Source organism: Anser cygnoides, chromosome 3 (genome assembly GCF_040182565.1).
Source record: "Anser cygnoides isolate HZ-2024a breed goose chromosome 3, Taihu_goose_T2T_genome, whole genome shotgun sequence".
Classification (NCBI taxonomy): Eukaryota; Metazoa; Chordata; class Aves; order Anseriformes; family Anatidae; genus Anser; species Anser cygnoides.
The window spans coordinates 4889420-4910163 of NC_089875.1; the positions used below are offsets into that span (position 1 = coordinate 4889420).

The window sequence follows — 20744 nt, forward strand, 5'->3', positions numbered from 1 at the left end:
AGGCAGCAGGGTATTTAAAGGCCCAGAGGAGCACATGTGTGGCACTCGTGAATGAGTAGCATTTAAATCGGCTGTGGAAGGCAACGAGCACCCGTCGAAAACAGAAGAGAGACATTGGTTCTTCTCTCACCCAACTGCAGCCACTTTGTGGGTAAAATACAATGAAGGTTTACCAGCCTGAGAAAAGGTAATGACCCTGAGGAGGGAGCGACTGATACTCTTAGAGCTTCTGGGCTGAAAAAGGCTGAGGAGCATTCAGCCATGTATCTCCCAGGTGTGCCAGAACCACTGGTACCTAAGTTTTGAAGTCGCAGATGGGAAGTGACCTGCAGGAGTGTGACTGAAGCATGAGCGTGGTCCTGCTCTTAGGGGCACGGGGTGCCAGCGGCCCGCAGCCTCGGACGGGACAGAGCTCACCTCAGCCAAGAACAGGCATGCCCTGTGCTTTTGCCATAGGAAATGAAAACAAAGGAGACAAGATTAGGTCAGAAATCTTGTTTTCCTCTATGCCACTGACTCTGGCGTGTAAAATAGACACACATCCACTGCGTTAGATCGGGGTGGGATCAGAGACGGGGAGGTAAGAATAGCCGCTGGGGTCAGCCCAGACGTCCTGTGGCCAGGTTCCTGTCCCCAGCGCCTCAGGAAGAAGGGGACAGCGGCGCGGGGACAGCTCCCGCCGCGCTCACCCGGCTCCCAGAGGGGCGGCCCGGGGCCGTCCCGACCCGCAGCCGGGCACGTTCACTGCCCGTCCCCTCGCTCGGCACCGCGGGGTGCGCGGCCGTGCCCTCGGCCTGCCCCGGGCCCTGCGGCGGGGGGCGCCGCGGCTCCGCGCCCCGCGCTGACAGCCCCGGGCTGCCCTCAGGGGAGCCGCGGCGGCCCCTGGGCGGCCACAACCCGCTCCTGAGGGGGGACCCCAACGGCCCCTAACGGTCCCCGAACGACCTCCAACGGTCCCCAACGGTCCCCTAACGACCCCCAACGGTCGCGCCGCCTCAGGTAGCGCGGCGGGCTGGGGCAGGCACCGCTCCTCTGAGGGAATTTTTTTTTATTTATTTATTTTTATTTTTTTTTTTCCCGCTTGTTTTCGGGGCGGGCACCTGCGGAGCGGGGCTGCGCCCCCCGGGCCGGCTCCCCCCCCCCGTCCGCTTCTCCGCCTCTCGGTGCCGGTACCTGCCTCCCCCTCTCCTCCTCCTCATGCATATGGATGGGAGCATGCGCGGCCGGGCGGGCTCCCCGCCTGCCGCCGTGGGCTAGATGAAGGCGAGCGGCGGCGGGGCTGCCAGACGGGCGGCCGGCTCGGGCGGTGCGTGTGCGGCGTGTGAGGGCGGGTGGGTGTGAGCGAGCGAGCCAGCGTGCGAGGGGGGAGCGAGCGGGGCCGCGGGGCCCGGGGGGCGGGGGGCTCGCCGCCACCTGAACGCGAGGAGAGGGGCGACAATAAAAAGAGGGACAGGAGGGGAGAGGAAAAAAAAAAAAAAAAAAAAGAGGGAGAGGCGAGGGAATAAGGAGAATAAAAGGAGGCCGGGCTGCCCCGCATTGAAGAGCGGGGCGCTATTGAAAGCGCTTGAAAAGCGGCGTTGTTCGGCGCGGGTGCGCGCCGCGGCCGGCGCGGTATATTAGAGCGGGGCGGCGGCGGGCAGCAGCGGCGGCGCCTCCTCCTCCTCTACCACCACCACCTCCTCCTCCTCCACCACCACTACCACCACCACCTCCTTCACCACCGCCACCTCGTCCTCCTCCTTCCTCCCGGAGCGAGAGCGGCGGCCTGCAGGCGGGCAGCGCGGCGGCGGCATGCGGGCGGCCCGGCGGGCGGCGGGCTGCCTCGGCTCCCTCGGCTCCCTGGGCGTGCTGCTGGCCCTGCTGGCGCTGCGGGCACAGGTAGGTGCTGCGGCCGGGCTGCGCGAGCCTCTCGGGGGTCGGGGGGCTCTCGGGGTTCGCTGCTTTGCTGCGGGAGACCCGCGGGGATGGCTCCCGGCGGAGTTTTTCGGGGGAAAGTATCCCAACCCCGAGCCTCCGGGAGCAGAAAGCGCCCCGGCGGGAGCGGAGGTGCTGCTGCGAACCCTGCTGCAGAGGTGGCCAGCGCACAAGTCCTGGCTGCAAGGCTCAGTTCCCCGGGAAGGGAAACTGCAGTTAGTGCATCGCTTGCTCTCCTAATTCCTTTTCTTTTTCTGTTTTTTTCTTTTTTCCCTTTTTCCTTTTTTTTTTTTTCTCTTTTCAAATCAGTGCTAATTGCAGTGCTCTGGGTGACTAATGGGTAAGGGCTGAATTTCAGCTGGGCAGCCCTGAGGGTGGAAATTGGCTTTTTTTTTTTTTAACTTGTCCCAGCTGCACCCTGGAGAAAGCAGGGTGCCTTCACTGCCTCGCCTTGTGCCCTTCTGCATGCACTGGTTTGCTTTAGTTTTATTTCCAAAGGATTTAAAGGCTTTCCATAGTGCACTTTTTTTCTAGAGTTGTTACTTTATTTTTTTTTTCCCAGCATTAGTAGTGTTATTTAGTTGGAATGATTTATGAGCCTTTCCTATGGATGTCTGCTAGGGAAAAGCTTGAGGCAATTGCATTTTTTTTTCCTTTTTTCTAATGTTATGCGTGTGCTTCTCAAAAGTAAGCTGGTCTTAGAATGACTTTCTCCTGTCTGCAGAGTTGTTGTAGTTTGCGTTTGGGGTAAAAGTGAGGTAACCATGTTCTTGTTTCTCGTTTTTTCTTTTTGTTTGTTTGTTTTTTTTGTTTTCTCCTCCGCTTCTTTCTTGGGATTAACAGGTGACTCTAGCATCGGGACAGTTTGAGTTGGAGATCTTATCCATGCAAAATGTGAACGGTGAACTGCAGAATGGAAACTGCTGCGATGGCACCCGAAACCCAGGAGACAGAAAATGCACCAGAGATGAGTGCGACACCTATTTTAAAGTTTGCCTGAAGGAGTATCAATCGCGGGTCACGGCTGGTGGTCCTTGCAGCTTCGGATCCAAATCCACTCCCGTCATCGGAGGAAATACCTTCAATTTAAAGTACAGCCGGAATAATGAGAAGAACCGGATTGTTATCCCTTTCAGCTTCGCCTGGCCGGTGAGTGCGTGGCCTGCTCTGGCTCTGTGTTGGATGGTGCTGTTTGAGATGGTCATAGCAAGCTGAGCTCTGACTTCTCGTACCGGGGAGAGGGACCAGGATCAGGGAGGGAGCAGGCATCTTGGCAAGGGAGTCGGGAATCCACAACACAGAAATGAGTAAAATGTGGTGGTGTTTTTGTTTTTGTTCCCTGGGGCTCACAATGCACAGCCTGTTAAATTTGAAAGTCAGATGTGCAGCGAGGGGGATCTAAATGGGTCAGGGAAGCAAACCCAGTATCCCTGCACTTTACAGCATGAATAACTCTCTTGAGAATTAGAAGGTCAGAAGTTCATTTTTTTTCAAACCAGTGAAGTCTTGGGCTGAAGCCAAAAGAGCAGTGGGTTAGGGGCTGTGGAGGGATCCCGTGTGAAAAGTGTGTGTCATAGCTGGCCTCCTTCCCTGGAGCGTGTTTGGGAAGGCTTCCTGCTTCCCCCAGGGGGAAATCTCACTGCACTGCTTGGTGTTGATGGGAGCTGCTGTTGCTGCTCTTGGTGAGCTGGTTGCCAACTTCCCTGGGAAGCTTGCTGTGTTTTAAGGTACGTGCAGATGCTAGCAGCTAAAGGCAGAAAACCCCAGCCTTTGCTTCTGGTCCATTTTATCCTCTCTGACCCACAGCGCACCTTTCCTGGCCACTTGGCTCTGTGGTCTGTAGATTCTGGCTTCCCTCTAGCTGTTTGCAAAACTTGGTGGCTCGAGGAGGTGGGACTTCTTGCCAGGCACTTTTCCAGTGGTAGTTTCAGCAAGTGCTGGTCAGCCGTGTGGGGAGATAGAGGACAGGTGACCCCTTCATTAGCTGAAGCCTGCCTCGTTGTTTGTCACATGAGGAGTACTGGCTTGGACTTCAGCGTGTGTTGTTTCTTCTGGAGAGCTCAAAGGGGGTGTGTGAAACTTTGATGTGGTCAGCCCGGCAGAGGAGTCCTGTGCTTGCCGCACAGATCCCGAGGATTGTTTTTCCAAAACAGATGTTGTTTGGGATGGTGATCCACTCGTGCAGGCTTCAGGGCTGTAGGGTTTGGGGGCTTGTGAGGCTGCCCCGGCCTCGGATGCCAGGAGGTGTGTTGCCTTGTGCCCAGCAGCATGGCCTCCAGGCAAGCAAAAATGGAGGATGACTGACATGGGGGGGTTTTTACGCACCCGTGACAGTCTGTTGTTTGGGCTGGCTCTCTGGGATGCTGTGGTATAAAAACCTTCCAGATTTATGCTCTTGAAACTTTTATTTCAAGATCACCTAGGAAACAAAACTGTTTCCCACCACCTCCCCTTCTCCAGAGGTGCTGAGCACACACTTTCCCAGTGACTGCCTTGGGATATGTTGATGCTCAGCAGTTTTGAAAATCCAGTCATCCTAACCTGGATGCCTAAGGTCATTTTTGTGAGGGGAGGAGGGCTCTTGCATGCATACCAGGGGAGGGGTGAACCTCGTTTCCTATTCTCCCTCGCTGCTGGTGAGGTAGACTTTCGGCACCCTCCAAAGCTTGGCCCTTCCTAGTCAGATAAGGACTGGTTGCTCTGAGGGCGTGGACTCTCTTTTTGGGGGAAAAAGCCCGCCCCAAAAGCATTCCTCCTCCAGTTGCGGCGTAGACACCCACTTTGTTAGTCCTACGGCCAAGTGCTGTAGGCAGCCATGTGTTCTTGAGGTGTCCTGTGCTGCCTCCTACCTGCCTCCTCTGTCAGTGGTGACTTCTGGAGTAGTGACGGCCGGAGAGGCAGAAGGGTGAAATCAAGTCTGCGTTTTAAGGAGATAATATTACGCAGTACAATAGCGGAATTAACAGAAGTATTATCTGTTGGAAGTACAAGTCCTTTCTTCTTTATTTTTCTTCCCCTAACATGAATGAGATAAAACTTGTTATCAAATATGCCATCAAAAGGATAAAGGATTTTGTAAAAATCTGAGGTATTTGAAGCTCTGCCAATGGCTGTAATGCTTGTGCTGCAGGTTTTGACTTTTTTCAGAAAAGTCAGGTTCATCAAGGACTTTTTTTTTTTTTAAAGTAGCCCCCTCCCCTGCTCCCAGTTATTCAAATGCCTGGAAACTGAAGCTATGCATATATAAAAATTATGTGAAAACTGAACACACCCCTACAAACACTCCCTTTCAGGGGTAGGATCACTGGGAAGGGAAATCTCCTGAGTAGAAGGAGGGCCTGGGGGTGCAGGGACCTTGGCAGAAGTTTCTTAAGCTTGTCTGCATTTTAGTGAAAGAAATGCTTCTATTGTCCTGCTGAATCTAACTGAGCACTGGAATCCTAGAACAGCAGCAGAACTCCAGTGCAGCCCCTGAAATGTGTAAAACTTGACAACTTCTGACGCTCTGGTTCCTACAACTGGAGTTTTTTGGAATAAACTCTTGCATTCCCATGCAGAAAGGACTTCTTGAGATTGCGATAACTGTTCTCAATTATCAAGCCTGCCTCCCAGCTTTAACTTCGTAGGACACGGCTTTTCGGCTGGCTATTGTGACTTTCAAAAAGCAGTGGAACAAAAGAATATCTAATGTGGCAAAGCTCTTATTTGTACTAAAACTGTGTCCACAAATCATTTTAGGAGTTTTGAAAGCTCTAAAGATAACCTAGTAAACTTAATTAGTCAAATCTGATACTGAAATTTCAGCACTTAAAACAATTTCTTTAGATGGGTTAATGCTGTTGACTTTAGTAAAAGCTTGAGACCAGCTTTGCATTTACAAATGTGTCTAATCATGAGAGTTTCCTTTGAATACATCCAAATGAAAATTAATAATAATAGGAGCTAGACCAAAATGTTAATCATATTGCACTTGAAAATGTATGCTCATCTCTGAATATGCATTATTTGTGTTCCTCTGTCCAAGGAAGGCTTTTCTTGGATGTTCTAGCTTGAGTCAGCAACACTAAGAAGCCTTGTTGCTTTAAAAATCAAACAAAAACAAAGCAATAAGAACAAAACCACCCCCAAAACGCCACCTCTTCCCACGTCAAGCTGCCCCTTGTGCTTTTTGTCAGAAATAGTTATATTGCATTAGAGGTCTTTATTTGTCGCACAAGAAAGGAATAAAGGAAAATGGTGTGCTTTAAATGGGTTGTTAGGTTTGGCTTTTAATGCTGATTTGAAGCAGCAGAGCCTTATTAATAACTCATGCAGTTTGCTGTTGTCAGTTTTGATATGTGCCCCTGTGAGTAATGGGTGTGGAGATGGTGGGCCGTAAATTCATTTAAGTGATTGGAGGCTTGACGAAGTTGCTAGGAAACAGGGCAGCAGACCAGCATAAAAGAACTAAAGTGCATCCAGAAAGCTACCCCTGCACTAGCTGGCAATTCTAGAGTAAACTGCAATAATATTTTTAAAAAATACACCTAATACATTCATACTTTCATTTTGAGGCTTTAGTGACTTTCTTGACAGGCAAGCTTGGCTTATGAAGCCATACAGAAAAGTATGGAACAAAAGAATTTCCATGTTCCACTTGTCAAAGTCAGTCTCAACAAGTTTTGTTTCGTAGTAGACACATGCTACTCCCTGACATAAATCAAATCTCTTGGCTTTCTAAAAGAATCAAACGACATTCAAAGTGTGATGTGCCCTGTACCTTGAGGGAGCACTGCATAAATAACTAAGCAAAGCTTAGCAATAAACTTTGCTTTTATGTAAAGAGAGATCTTTTGCAGATTTGATGAGGCTGTGAGTAAGAAGCAGGTCAAAGTTGGCAATTCCTTTGGTATGCATGGCTCCAGTTTCAAATGTCTTGTTTATCCTGAAATTATGATCCTTGTAATTATTTAATATTGGGGCCAATTGCACCAACCCACCAGCAAACTACTGAGGTGGAAAAAAACCCTCCAGCATCTAAATAGCTTCAGTGTAAAATATGATGAAAAAGTGTTTTGAACATCTTATTTCCATCTTACTTTAAAACAGTAAAATATTCAGCCTTTCTCTCTTCTAATGATAAATCTTGCTGCTGCTGGTTCCTGAAGGTGTAAAAGACGTCCTCTGGGTAGGCATTGCTTTTTCTGGCTGGAGTGAAAGAGTTTTAATGTTGTCTGTTTAAGATTTGTGAACTTTTTCCCCGTCTTGACACAGGAGACTTCCAAAATACTAATCTGTAGCTGATTAAAGCAGCAGCATTTTGAATGTGATAGAAAAATATCACTTAATTGAACTGTGCATTTTTTTTAAACCAGTAGGTCACAATCATAAAACTAAAACTTGATTATTACTTGTTTCTCCCCCCCTACAGTTAACTTCTGAAAATTTGTAGTAACACATGCTAGGTATTGTTCCAGCCCTTCTTAAAGAATGTCTGATAAAATCATCTTGGAGCATGGGCAGATGAGAACAAATTTTTATAATAAAATGCATATTAATCGAGTAATACCCACACCCTGTCATTTGTTGTTGACTAATAATTTAAGAATAAATCTTCAGTGCTTAAAGTGCCATGTTTTGCCTAGGATTACTATCCAAAATGGAGCTGAGTATTAAATGACATCTGGAGCATAATTACCGTCCATGAGGCTGTTTTTTCCCAGGACTGCAGAGAAGCGATGCATCCATTCAGGGGTTTTGGACTTCTTACATGTTCTTAAGAGTTATTTATGTTCCAGTCAGTTCAGAACTTCATCTTCCTGGTAAATCCATTTGACTATATTACCATAATATGTCTAAAAATAAATCCTCATCCTGCCTGCTTCCAGAATTTTTGTTCTTGTTATAATAAAGGCCTGCTGCAATTTAGCTTCAGTGGCAGCTGGATTGGGCCTCGTGTTGAAGCTTATTCCTAAACTTTCTCAGCCTACATACGTCCAGCACTGTCAGCTTGTTTATGCAGCTGGAAGTCTGCATGTCTAAAACGAATTGCATAAAATTGATGCTTTATGCTTAAAATTTTAGTTAGGGAAACTTACTGCTTCGCTGTGGAATGAAGGCTGGAACAGAAGTAAACTAGTTCTGAAGCTGGTCAAGTTGGGCCTTAGCTAACTCCGTGAGATGATGTGCAGCTTGTGAGGCTTGTGCTCTCATACATGTCATTTATTCCAGCTTCAGGTCCTAAGTGTGATGCTGTGCAGTACATGCAAAAGCACATGCTACAGTTCTTAAAAGCATTAAAACTAAAGACAGGAATGACTTTGAGAAATCAGGCTAAACTTAGCATTTCTGAAGATGGATAGAAATCTTATGTTAATGGACACAGTGCAACTAATAATTTTAACTGGTAAACCATGTCCCTCCTATATGAGGAAAGATGTGAAAATTAGAAGTTGCTGCATTTGTTTCTTGTTTCTCTGGAGCTCATGGTTCTGTGGTTGCTCTTCTACAGCATAAATTACACTCGTTATTGTTGTATTCAGAAGAAACTGTAAAATGTGAATAGAAGTGGTTAAAGTGGTTTGTAAATAGTCAAACATCCAGAGTCCTTTACCAGCTCAACCCAGTTCTTCTGCACTTAGGTAAATAAGTAGAAAGACTTCTTGTTCAGGCTTGCTCTATGTGAACCTGACTGTTTTGCTTGGCTGGCTACTAGGTATTCTCTCTATTAACCTTGCCACCCTTTTGTAACTGGTGCATTTAATTATCAGTGGGATGCTTTAAACAGGTAGGGGGACTGATAAGAGCAGGTAATCTGCTTGTTCGGGAAGGTTGAAAGCTACCATTGACATCTTGGCCTACCTGCTTGTCTTTGACAAGTGGGGCTCCGTGAGAAAATAACTCTGTAACTAGATAAGGTGCTGATAAAAGGCTGTTGTCCTGTGATGCACCCCGGTAGCTGCGGTCACTTAAAATCATTAATTTAAAAAAGATTTTTTTCTTTTTTAAAGGAAGGGAGTGGGGGGGACCCCAAGTCTCCCCCCTCTCTCCCAGTACATTGTTTCATTAATGCATGCTAGTTTTATGATCGGAATACACTGCAGCCTGGCCACCCAGACAGGGGCACTGACTGCTAATATTAACCAAGAACAATAGTGTGGCCATACTGACTGCAGCGAGGATTACAGAACATAATGGGCTCTATCCAAAAATAATGCTAATACAGGACAAGCAACAGGAAGCAGCAGTAGACTCAGCATTGCTCGGCTCCCAGACAGACCATGGACTTACTTCACACAATGGCAACTTCAGTACATTATGTATTCACAGGACACTCATTATTCCAGTAGGTTGGCCAGATCAGAGATCAGGCTGGTTTATTGGACGCTTAAGCGTATGCATAGTTCGGATAGCGGTACTTCTGCGTCTGTCGTTTGGCAGGAGGGCGGCGGTTGTGTGTTGCAGAGAAGCTCTTGTCTTCACTTACTGAATGCTGGGGGAAAGTCATTCCTGAAGGTGCTCCTGTGTTCCTTTCTGTGGCAGTTTACCAGCGCTGACAGCGATGGAGGAGCTGCTCAAAGTGATGGCACAGCGTGCTGTGTTTTCACGTGGGCATGTCCCGATGGGACTCCTGGCTGGGCTGCCTGTCGAAGGTTTGGGCTAGCTCTTGGCCAGGGACTCTGAGGCATGAGATAGCTGCGACTCCAGCTTTGTTTACGTGCGCAGGGCTAGGAGAGTAACAACTTTATGGGGTTGTTGCCTTAGCCTTATGTAGGCTGGCCCACAGAAGAGCTTCCTGATTATGCTGTGTTCAAGAAAGGGTCAAGAGGGTTTGGTTGTTTCCCGTTTCCCAAACATGTCATCTCTCTGTGTGAGGAGCCACTTGTGCTCAGCTCCTCCAAAGGATCATTACATTGTCAGGGTTTACTGGCTGACCACGGCACAATGCCATGGCACATCTGCACAGGGGTGTTAAGACTTGCTGTGTGGGAGGAGGGGCGCCCAAGTGTGAGCCCTGCTGACCTGTTGGAAGTGGCTTTGCGACGAGTCTTACGTCTGTTCAGAGATGCCTTCCTCCCTGGCCCTTGGGCACCTTGAGATACTCCTTAGTTTCTCCCTTCCCTTCTTGTCCTCTTATAGCTGAAGGGCACAGGGCTTGCAGCAGCTCCTGGTAGTTTGCTGTGCCCCCTGTGACAGCCTCCTGGCCTTCTTCCCACAGTCGCAGGCAGTGCGCGAGGACCGTTCTGAGCTGGGTCTGCATGGCTGCGTGTGGCTGGCAGAGCACGAGGAGAGCACTGCTGAGCTTAACCTGCTCTCCTTGTTTGGCGGAGGAGGAGCAGGCACAGCATCCAGAATGCAGACTTCCCACTGTATTTGTCTAGTCATGGTTTCACATGCTCAGCAAAGCTCTGGCATGGTTTAACCACAAGGATAGAAGGGAAAGAAGTTTGACTGGTTGCAGCCTCTTTCAGAAAAGAGGCTGTCCTTTTGCTAATAAGCCTGATGTTTCGTTCTTGCTCTGTCCCACTGAATCGCAGAGTGCCAAAGTACAAAAACATCTCTTTTGGGTGGATGTCTGGATGAAGGGAGGGAAGAAGGTAATAAAGCAGAGAGCTTTAAACACCTGTGTACCTGGAGCTCCTAATATTCCATTTAAATAACCAGAAAAGAGGTTGCGTTGCCCTTTCAGACCCTTAAAAGGGAATTTCTCTGACGGATTTTAGTTTTCAAAGTTTTCTTTGAGTTGTATTATCAACGGACCAAGACTAAATCACGGTGTTTTGACACTGAGGAAAACAACTCTAGCACACGGGTGCGTTCTTTATTTTTTATTTTTATACTTTTGGATTGTGAATGCAGCCGTTTCCATCCTCTCATAGCTCAGCTCCTAGGAGTTTTGCTTAAATTTGACCACGCTGTCTTCCAGTCCTCTGGACAGATCAGGCTGTGGATGTTCTGCAGACTGTGCCAGCTTGCCATTCCTTTCAAGCTGCCTTTCCTCTCAAGCCAGAATCCCCGCCTTCTGGTCAAGCTCAGGTTTACGGTGGCTAATTGGGTGTGACTCTGGAAAGTTCAGTGCTGCCTTTTTGCCTAGGACGTTGCTTTGATGGAGTAAGGTGCATGATGTGGAATTCTTGTGTCTGGATATATATTTATTCAAAGATGGGCAGAGGTCATCTGTGGGCATGGGAAAACTTAAACCTCTTCGCTGTAAGTAGTCATTCCTGAGATATCTTAATTGTTGATCTATAGAGTGGGGATGATATGCACTTTTTAAAAATCTCGACGGTGCAGTCTTTGCACACAAGTGCCTTTTATTTTGCAGGGGGGGCAGGGATTGGTTAGAGGTATGTGGTGGTTGCACTGCTTGCTGCTCTCATGGGGCCATGGGTTTCCGTGCCTTTTGTTTAGGAGTGTCCCACACTGAACACAAAGTCTGGTCCTTTCTCTGCCCCTTGCTGAGAGGGATAGAGCCAAGAGATTAAACTGCCATTCTTTGTATCTTCCCTTTTCAGGATGGGCATTCCTCATTTAAAATATTCAGATGAGGTGAGAGGGGACACACAGAAACGAGAGAATTGCTAGGGTGGGTCTCTTCCCCTGGTGTTTTCTTTCCATCCAGCTAAGCAGAAGCATCTTTTCCCTTCACACAAACTCCTGTTGGAAAGTGGTCACACAAGTATCTAGCAACAGTAGCACTTAAAGCCAGGATTCAGCCTTTCCTTTCCTTAAGGGCTAGGTGTGTTGGTAAACAGTCCTGAGAACCAACCGGGAACTGTTGCTATGAGTTTAGACAAAATATCTTCCAAAACAATTATGCAAGGCCGAAAGGAAAACATCCTTAACTTTATTGGAAGTAGTGCAAGTTGCCATAATTCATTCTCTATATCATAATATTTTTTTCAAGCTTGCAGTAACATGTTGCGCTTCTCAGTGTTTGTAATTAAACCACTGAGGAAGCACCCAAGATAGGGTAACGTACATCTTAATGTGGCTCAGGAGTTATAGTTGGGTTTTGTTTTTTTGCTTTTTGCCTCTGACTTGTGTAAGGACTACTTAAATAGGCTTTAAACAGCATTAAATGATCACACTGCTTTTTCTGTTTTAGGAGTTCCTTCTGAGTTGAGAGACTTCTTATAGACGAGTCACAAGTAATGTCACTTTTATGAAATATTAACCAAAAATGGTGTGGCCATGGAGCCTTCCTGTAAAGGTTTGGGCGCATGTCGCAGCTTGCCCAGCTTTGCTTACTTTTTGAAGCATTTTCCCACAGTTATCAGTGAACGAAATGGAATCCTAGTCTGCTTTGAATATGAAACATATTTAGGCTATATTCCAAGCTGGTGTCCATCACAAACTAGGTTTTCATTCAGAGGCTGCATGCTGTGTCCAGTCGTGAGAAAGCAGTCTGCCTCAGCTCTTTTGTTTCTTCCCTCCCCTTCTCTCTCCCCCCCCCCCCCCCCCCCCCCCCCAAGGAATTTGAGCTCTGCTTTATGCTTGCACCTTGTAGCAGCAGCTTACTCTAACAACTGTATTTTGGTTTCTGCTACAGAAAGGTGTTAAGCACTGCAGACTGCTACTGAGCGCAGATACAATTAAGAAATAAACCTTACCGTGCACAGCTTCTATGGCAAAGGATCAAAGTCCTTCATGGAGAGAGTTTATATCTGCTCTATTATTGTTCTCACCAGAAAGATGTTACTTTTATTACCTCATTTGTAGTTCTTATTGTATTTATCAAGTCATAGGGGGTTTTCTTATTTTTCTTTCATATTTTTCCTCAGCTTTTTTTTCTTTTGAGGGCTTTTTGGAGATTCTTTGTTTTGTGTCTTGAATCACTCTAAGTTTGGATATGGCTGGCTAAATAGCAATTTTTGGAAGATACAGCCTGGATACTATTATCTCAGGGCTGAGAGGGGGTGGGGGGTACGTTTAATGGCTCTTGTTCTCAAGTTGGGATTGAAGATAAAGGTGGCTTAGATGTAATAGCTGGCATCCTTCCAACCCGTGGAGTCACTCTGGTTAGTTTATGCTGATGATTATTATTACTGGAGTGCTGGAGAGCTCATTGGCAGGTTAGGCTGTCTGTAAATGTGACACGGGGTGGATAGCCCGGCTTCCCTTTCCCTGCTCTTCCAAATAGTCTGATTTTAGCCTTTGTTTTACAATGCTTCTCTCTTCCCCCACCCCCTTCCCACATCCATCAGTTCTTCCCTCAGTTACCTGATACTTGTGGGAGCTGCGATGGCCCTCATGCAGACAAAGCTTTCAAAGGGGGTGCTGAAAAGCAAAGTCCCTAGAGATTGCGCTGTCAAGGCAGAGCACCGTAATCTTAGCAACACTTCTTGCTTTCAGGGTGGCTGGGGGCAGGGAAATCAAGACTACTTTTCTCTAACTAAAATTCTTTTGAAGCAGTTCTTGAGAGCGGGGTTTTTGTTTGGGTTTTTTGGATGCTGCTATGCCAGTTCAGTGTTTTCTCTCTTCCACGTGCAGTTCTTCAACACATGCTCAATTGTGGCTACAGCATGGTGTCAAAGGCTGGGCTTCCTGGCTAAGTACATAAGACGCATTAATGATGACAAAGATGAGCTATCCAAGGTGAAAGGTCTTCGAAGTCAGACTGGATAAGGTAGCTTATGGGGTTTCAAGAAGATCACGTTCGTCTTAAGTATAACCTATTACCTATTTATGTTTTCAAGTATTCCATTTTAGGGCACAGACCAGGATTTTTTGGAATTAAAGTTGTATTATTTTTTCTTTAGGTTGTATGTGGCTTTGAAACTAACTCTTATTTTTCTTTTGCAGAGATCCTACACGTTGCTTGTTGAGGCTTGGGATTATAATGATAACTCAACTAGTAAGTACCTGTTCCTCTGCTTTACTTTGCTCAGTCTCCTTGGTTTCGGGTCTATTGAAAGGCCTTTAGTAGTCTACCCAGCCTACTGTGAATAGGGCACAAGGGGAGTAAAAAGCTCTCCTGCAGTCTGAATTATTCAGAACAACTACTCAGGGTTCTGCAGTAGCCTGTCCCCTTCTCATTGCCTCTAGAGGGTGAGTAACTTGCTCACTTAGGCACCAACAGTTTGATGCCTGAAAATAGATGCTGTTCTCCCCTCCTCTTGAGGGAGAATAAAAGTCCAGGAGTTTTTTGTGGGTTTTTGTTGTTTTCCTTTTTTAAGGAGTGATATTTAGAAGCCTAAATGTTGTTGACTAGGGACCTCTTTATAAACCATGTACTTGTCAAAACTGAACATGCTACATGTTAAAAAAAAAAAAAAATCTCTGTAGGACTTGATACAGATATTAATCTAATGAGTGTAGAAGAGGAGGAGAAACAGAAATGATAATCACTTCTTCCTTGGGGGTTGCATGTCTAGGGATTTATATTCAGGGACTGAAAAAATATTTACCAGACACCACCTGGTAGAGCTGGCTGGAAATCAAGGGTGGGAATCCTTCGCCTGGAATGTCTTCAGTTGGTTTCGGAAACTTTGTGCTGAGCTTTTACTGTTGGCTAAGGGAAGCTGTGTTGAGTCTCTTGGCGTTGTGAACTGTTCTGTATATTGCCTACTGCTGCTGAAGTAGGTGGGCAAAGTAGCTCTGTTCTCAATGTAAGGCTTTAATAGTGTGTGGTAAAAGCCACAGGAGAAAGTATGAATAAGAACTCGTAAACTTGTGATGTTACAAGCGTTTTTCCTTCAAGAAGGAAGCAACAGCACTGTGGCCCATCTAACCCAAATGGCTTGTAGACCGCTTTGGACTGAAACAGACTTCACAGAAGAAAGCCCCTGTAGAAATGTGCACGGTGCTGTGGTTTTCTGTTTACATTTTAAGTGGCGAAGAGCAGACTGTTCAGGAATGGCTTCTCTTGTCCAGGAACCTTTCTGCAGATCTGCTTTGAAGATTTTATTAATATGTGTGTGCATATATACATGGGATGTCCTATTTAGTCATTCGTTCAAGAAGAGAAGTCCTTTGCAGATGATTAATCTGGCAGTGGCATCTGTGGTTTGCCTTACAACCTGCCATGTTCAATGCTTTTGCAGCACCTGTGATTTCAAGCCCAACCCCAGCACAGTAATGGAGATGTCTGGGAAACTTCTTGGTCTTGATTAAATGTGTTTTATGGAGGAGCAGAAAATAGATTGCTTCAGCAGCAGAATTGTATTAAAAATGGAAGATGCCTGAATTCAAAATGAAGGTTTTGTTTACAGTAGGATCTGAGGATTTTTTCAGACTGGGTCTCTGCCACTTTTACTATTATTAGAGCTCATCTTTTTTCATGAAACAACAGCATTTCCAAAGCTACACAATGAACCCTTTCTTTGCTTTCATGTTCTGGAAGTACAATTGTCTTCAGACAAAATTGCCTCATTTCTCAGCAGTGCATTTGACCAAGTGCAGACATGTTCTTATGTATGTTCCTGATTTGCATTCCTGCACTAGCTTTGTTGTCGCACATCCATCTGTAGGTCAGTCACTTCAGTCACTGTAATGCACAAAGCCTTTTCTTTGTAGTGCATCACTCTTGCTATGGGAAAGCTGACTGTAAGTAAAGAATGTCTTGAACTAGTTAAGGAAATAGAACTACGCAATTGTCATCATATAAAGTGATGAGTATTTTTTCTGATGCCCAGGATTTTCTTTCAACCTAATTACTGTTGAATTGTAAGAATTCCATGTGGTAGCTCTTTAAAAAGCGAGTTTAGTAGGCTTTGTATATTTTGCAATAGTTCTAGCATCCTCCTGATCGTTAGGCGATCCTAGAGTGGCTGCTTCCTTCCCCCCCTACATTCCACTCCTCCTACGTTCCCTTTACCACATACTCTCTTGTCTCACTTCCAAGAGTGGCTTGCAGTTAAATTCTGGCCCTGTTGAAGTTGATGAGAATCATGCTTTGTTGGAGCCAATATTCAACGTAAATGGTTTTCTTACTCTGGTTCTTGTCTAGATTCCATCTTGCTACTGTCGTTTCATACATAAAGCTAATGGGGCTGACATTGCATCTCAAATGCTGTCAAAGAGCTATTGTAAATTACTGGTATCAGTTGCATGTGAATTCCAGTCGGGCATAAGAGACTTCAGCACAATGTAAACCAAGCCATAGCTGGAAGTTGTCTGAAACAAAGACTTTCAAAAATAACTATAGTGTTCTTGGCCACCCAAACTGCTTAGAAAAGTCTGGATTTTTTTTGTGGTGTTTTTTGTTCTGTTTTGGGTTGGCTTGTTTTGTTGTTGTTTGGTGTCTTGGTTTTTTTTTTTTGCTTCCTGATGCTGACTAGTTATAATTTCCAGAAACTGGACTGCTGAAAAGGAAAGGTGGGCAGTTGAAATAGCTGTTCATTGTATAAAAAGACAGATTAATAGCTTTGAAGTTTAGCCACAGTTAAGGCAAACAACCCTCTGACAGCAAAGTGCAGAGTGGAAGCTAAAGATGTACAGAAGGCCTCCCTCTTCCACTTCATCAATTTCTAATTGGTTAATGTTTCCGCTAACCTTTCTATCAAAGCCTGGGATTCTGAGTCGGATGATGTCAAGGGAATTATGAAGATCACTTTCTCTCAAGCCTGGCTGAGTTCTTGTTTTATTTACTTAACCAGCCTGCTGCTGTGGGATTGCTCATATAAAACTTAAAACGCTGTTGGTGCAGGCTAAGAATGGAAGAGTTGTTGCAATGCCTTCCCTGAAGTCTGGGTCAGCACACTTGTGTAAGTGCGCACTGACAGGTGGGAATAAGGAAGGGTGGAGAAATTCTTATGCAAGAAGGAACATGCCAATACTTCATTGTGAAAACTGTGGGTGATGGCTAATGGAAAGGGATCTGAAGTCTTTCAGACATTAACTTGAAATGTATGGTAGTAGTTTTATAGCATGTATCAAATGCAAGACATTTTAGCTGTGATTCAAAGTGAAACTACAGCTGGCTTCCTCTGGGCCCTTAGCAAAATGAAGTCCAGGGGACTAATAAGGATGTTTCCATTTGCATTCAGCCAGTGATTAAGGGCTCAAAAGAACTGGTGGCTGGAGTGAGATGTAATAGACATACAACAAGGACATGCTTCCTAATGAGCTGACAGATAGGGGAAGAATGATAGAGCAGAGGCAAGATCTCTTTTCCAAGGTGATTGTTTTTCTGGTGCCAAGGACTGAAATAGTTGTCAGTGTTACGTTCCCTGCAGAGAACAGGAAAAGACTGGAAAAACAAGTGTGTGTGGTGGTGGTGGTGGGGGGTGTTGCAAAACTAAGTGGAGTGTCATTCCCCTTCTGCCACTCAGAGGAGAAAACGAGAGAGCTGATTTACTCACAAGAAACAGGATGTCTTTATGCACAGACTTGGTACTTGGGGAAATGCATTCACTTTCCAACTATGCTGTAGATCGGGGTGTAATCTTGGCAAGTGCAGCAAAGCCATCTCCAGCACGCATGAGTGGAACTCTAATCGCTTGACTAGCCCCATTCAAGGCGGATAGATATGCATCTGCTTAAGTACCTCTTAGAATTAGTTAGTAATCTTGTTGATGAGATCTAAGAGCCTTACACCTGCACAGTGCAGGGCATGATATTGCTCTGGATATACCAGTATGGAAAAGTCCTCAGGCATCTACATTACCTGTGAATGGGATTTAAATTAATAAAAGACTGCATGCGTTTGAAAGTCTTAGGCATAGATGTGGGGTTGGGGGCTTAGTGCCAATGAATAATAAAAACTGATTTAAATGGAAAATATTATAAAACCAGAAATACCAGAAGGTGCATAAGAAGTTGTTGCCCTTAATTTCACACTGTAAACACTTGATGAATGCTGCAGATTTGAGCCAAGAATACTCATAAAAAAAATCAGTAAATGCTTATTGTGTGTATATATGTATTGACGCTCTTCTGTGGTTGTGCAGCTAGTGCTTTGACTTAACTACCCTCGAAACTGTAGGCAAGCAGGCAGGATTGATAATAGGTATCTGAGGCTTGCAAAGCATGTTTGGATGTTCTCTTTGAAAGCAACAAATCAAAGGTCCTTAGCAATACATTTAGAAGTATTTTACATGAAACACTGCCCGTGTGTTGTGTTAAGCTTTATGTAGCAACTTCATTAGTCTTCAACTCTGCCTTCCATAAAATCTCCAAACTTTCTTTTGTAATCGTCAGAAGAACTAGCTGAACATCAGTATGCTTTAATTCTTCACACTTGAATATGCTTGTACTTCATGCGCTGCTTTGTAACACGTCGTTGGCAAACTGCCCTTCTACCTAAATTTTTTCTGTCGCTGGATTGTGCTCCTGTATACAGAACAGTGTAGCCTGGTACTTATTTTTGTTTTTGTACGATGTCTGCAAGGATATTTTGGCTGTTTTATGATAAACTTTCATTCGGCAGTCAAGTGCTTGCTAGCAGCAGGTTGTAAGGCAGTGTCAGATCATTTAAGTCACAAGACCTGGACTATGAAGTGAAATACCACAGATATATACAATGTTCCGAGCTAATGTGAAATATTATTATTTCAAGCCATAATTTAGACAGTTGTAGGGCTCTGAAAGCCAAAAACCTTTTGCTGGAACTAAATGTCAAGTACGAAGTCTAAACTTTGAAATGCTCTATAGAGAGAAGGGGAATGTATAGCAAATATATGCACTAATTTGAGTTCCCTGCCTGGAGCTCTGGTGATCTTGAATTTTTAGTGTCAGCTAACATCTGAAAGGAGAACTTTCACGGTATTTCTCAGCCAAAACCGAGTGAGATCGCTGATGTCAACAATGCCAGAGTTGCTAGTTTTCAAACTATTGTTTACATCGGAGTCCCAGAAGACTGCAAACTTTTTGTAGTGCTTGTGTTCAGCTTGTAGACATTGCTTTATTAGGCTATTGTAATACGATTTTCTTGTAAATATTCCAGTTAAGAACAAAAGCAGTACCAGTAATGGAAAAGCAGGGGAAACTAAGTTATGTACCAGCCTACTGGAGCTAGGAGTAAAAGCAGCTGAATTTTCTCTAATCACTAACTGTAGGATTCTTATTGGGTGCCCTCACACTGAGAAAGGGTTAAGTGATTGGCAGGAACCTAACAGTCCCTTTAGACTTCAAGCTTTGTTTGGTTTGATAGGTATGTGTGTTTCAGTTAATGGTCTGCAGCTCCAGGGCAGTCTTATCGCACTTTCTAAAAGAGAAAATTAGTAAAATCAACTGGCTGCCTCAGAGTCTTGTCTGAAGCTAGAGACAGACCTGTGATGTGGGAGGCGATGATACCTAAACGTAGGTTTAACTCTGCTGTCTCTTCCAACATCTAGATCCTGATCGCATAATCGAGAAGGCATCTCACTCTGGCATGATCAATCCAAGCCGTCAGTGGCAGACACTGAAGCATAACGCAGGAGTTGCCCACTTTGAGTATCAAATCCGTGTGACTTGCACAGAACATTACTATGGCTTTGGCTGCAACAAGTTTTGTCGACCGAGAGATGACTTCTTCACTCACCATACCTGTGACCAGAATGGCAACAAAACCTGCTTGGAGGGCTGGATGGGACCAGAATGCAACAAAGGTTTGTGACGAGTGCCCAAACCCCAAATTATCAGCAGTCTTGGATAGGACTCGAATGCTTCGTATTCAGGCTGCGATTCGGTGATCAGTTTGCCCTGATAACAGGGCTGAGGATTGATGGGACAGTGAGTAACTTATTGCAGAGAGAACTAGGGGCAGGAGAAGACTAGTTTCTGCCTTGTTTTAAAATCTTGGAGAGATCTGACTAGTACTGGGTACTTAGCAGATGTTTCTCTGAGTATCCACATCTTTGCCCTTGGGAAGAAAACCCAGCCCATTAACTTCAATGGCAGTTCTGCTGCTGACTTCAATGGCAGGATTTCCCCTTTGGTGCAGAACTTCAAGACAAGCAGGAAGGAGAGACTTGTTTTAGAGCTGACCTGGCAAGTGCAAAGCTTTGGTGTTTGAAAAGTCCCAGGCTGTTTGTTCTACCTGAGCTGATGTTTAACATGTTTATTAGGGAATGGCAACTTCCGAAGTAATTTCAGAATGAGAAAGCACGACTCTGAATAGGAACAGACTATCAGTATGTCTTGCTGACTGAGTTTACCTGCAATTTGAATAGACGCTTGTCTTAATATCCTGTCTGTTCAGAGAGAGGTAAAAGTAAACCCAGAGTTGTTAAAAGTTGCTTTGAATTAGGTGGAAAGATGGGGGGAGTGGGCCAGTTGACCTGCAGAGAAAGGAAATTTATAAGCTCAAAGTGATTTGCAGCTCTCTAAGGTGAAATGCTTTCTTTTACATAGCACTATTCAGAGTTGTTTCTATGTATAGCTCCTCTGTAAAGCTAGCTGAGAGATTTTTGTATCACAGGGAGCCACCTACCTTAGCTTTCTTTTCTATTAGACTTGTTATGAGGGACTTGTTAAAACCTTGGATTTAGTAGGATTACAATGCTGGTTAGAGATTAAAACCTTCCCACGAGTGTGAAGATGCAAGAAGCAGGCAGCACGCTGATACTTTTTTCTTTTTTATTTTTTTAACAGCTATTTGTCGTCAGGGATGTAGCCCCAAGCATGGTTCTTGCACAATTCCAGGAGAGTGCAGGTAAATGCTCCCCTCTCCCTCCTTGTCCCCTCAAATAATTAAATGAGTGATGCTAAACACAATAGGATTGTGGAGGGGAGGGTATTTTTGGAGTCATGTTTTTTACCAAGGCAAATTATTCATGCTGACTGGCCCAGAATAAGGGGGGGGGGGAGTAGGCTTTTAATGCACTGATAATTTTAAGAAGCTTTTGGTTTGTGAAATGGTGGCGTTTTGGGGGGGAGTGGGGAGGGATAAATCATGTGAATGCTGCCTAATGAGCACTAACTAA

At 45.2% G+C, this 20744-nt stretch overlaps 1 protein-coding gene across 2 annotated transcripts in view; it reads left to right on the forward strand.

Moving 5' to 3' along the window:
* Positions 1–1151: 1151 nt before the first annotated feature.
* The window catches only part of JAG1 (jagged canonical Notch ligand 1), a 37222-nt gene continuing 17629 nt past the window's right edge, over positions 1152–20744 (forward strand). Inside the window, exons 1-5 of one of the 2 annotated variants that reach the window (XM_048060789.2) lie at positions 1152–1878; positions 2758–3063; positions 13699–13750; positions 19173–19427; positions 20413–20473. In XM_048060789.2, the coding sequence (XP_047916746.1) occupies positions 1792–1878; positions 2758–3063; positions 13699–13750; positions 19173–19427; positions 20413–20473 (761 nt within the window). In that variant the 5' untranslated portion in view covers positions 1152–1791. Of the gene's footprint in view, positions 1879–2329; positions 2602–2757; positions 3064–13698; positions 13751–19172; positions 19428–20412; positions 20474–20744 lie in introns of those variants that run through there. The other variant, XM_013182093.3, reaches the window with a different exon arrangement.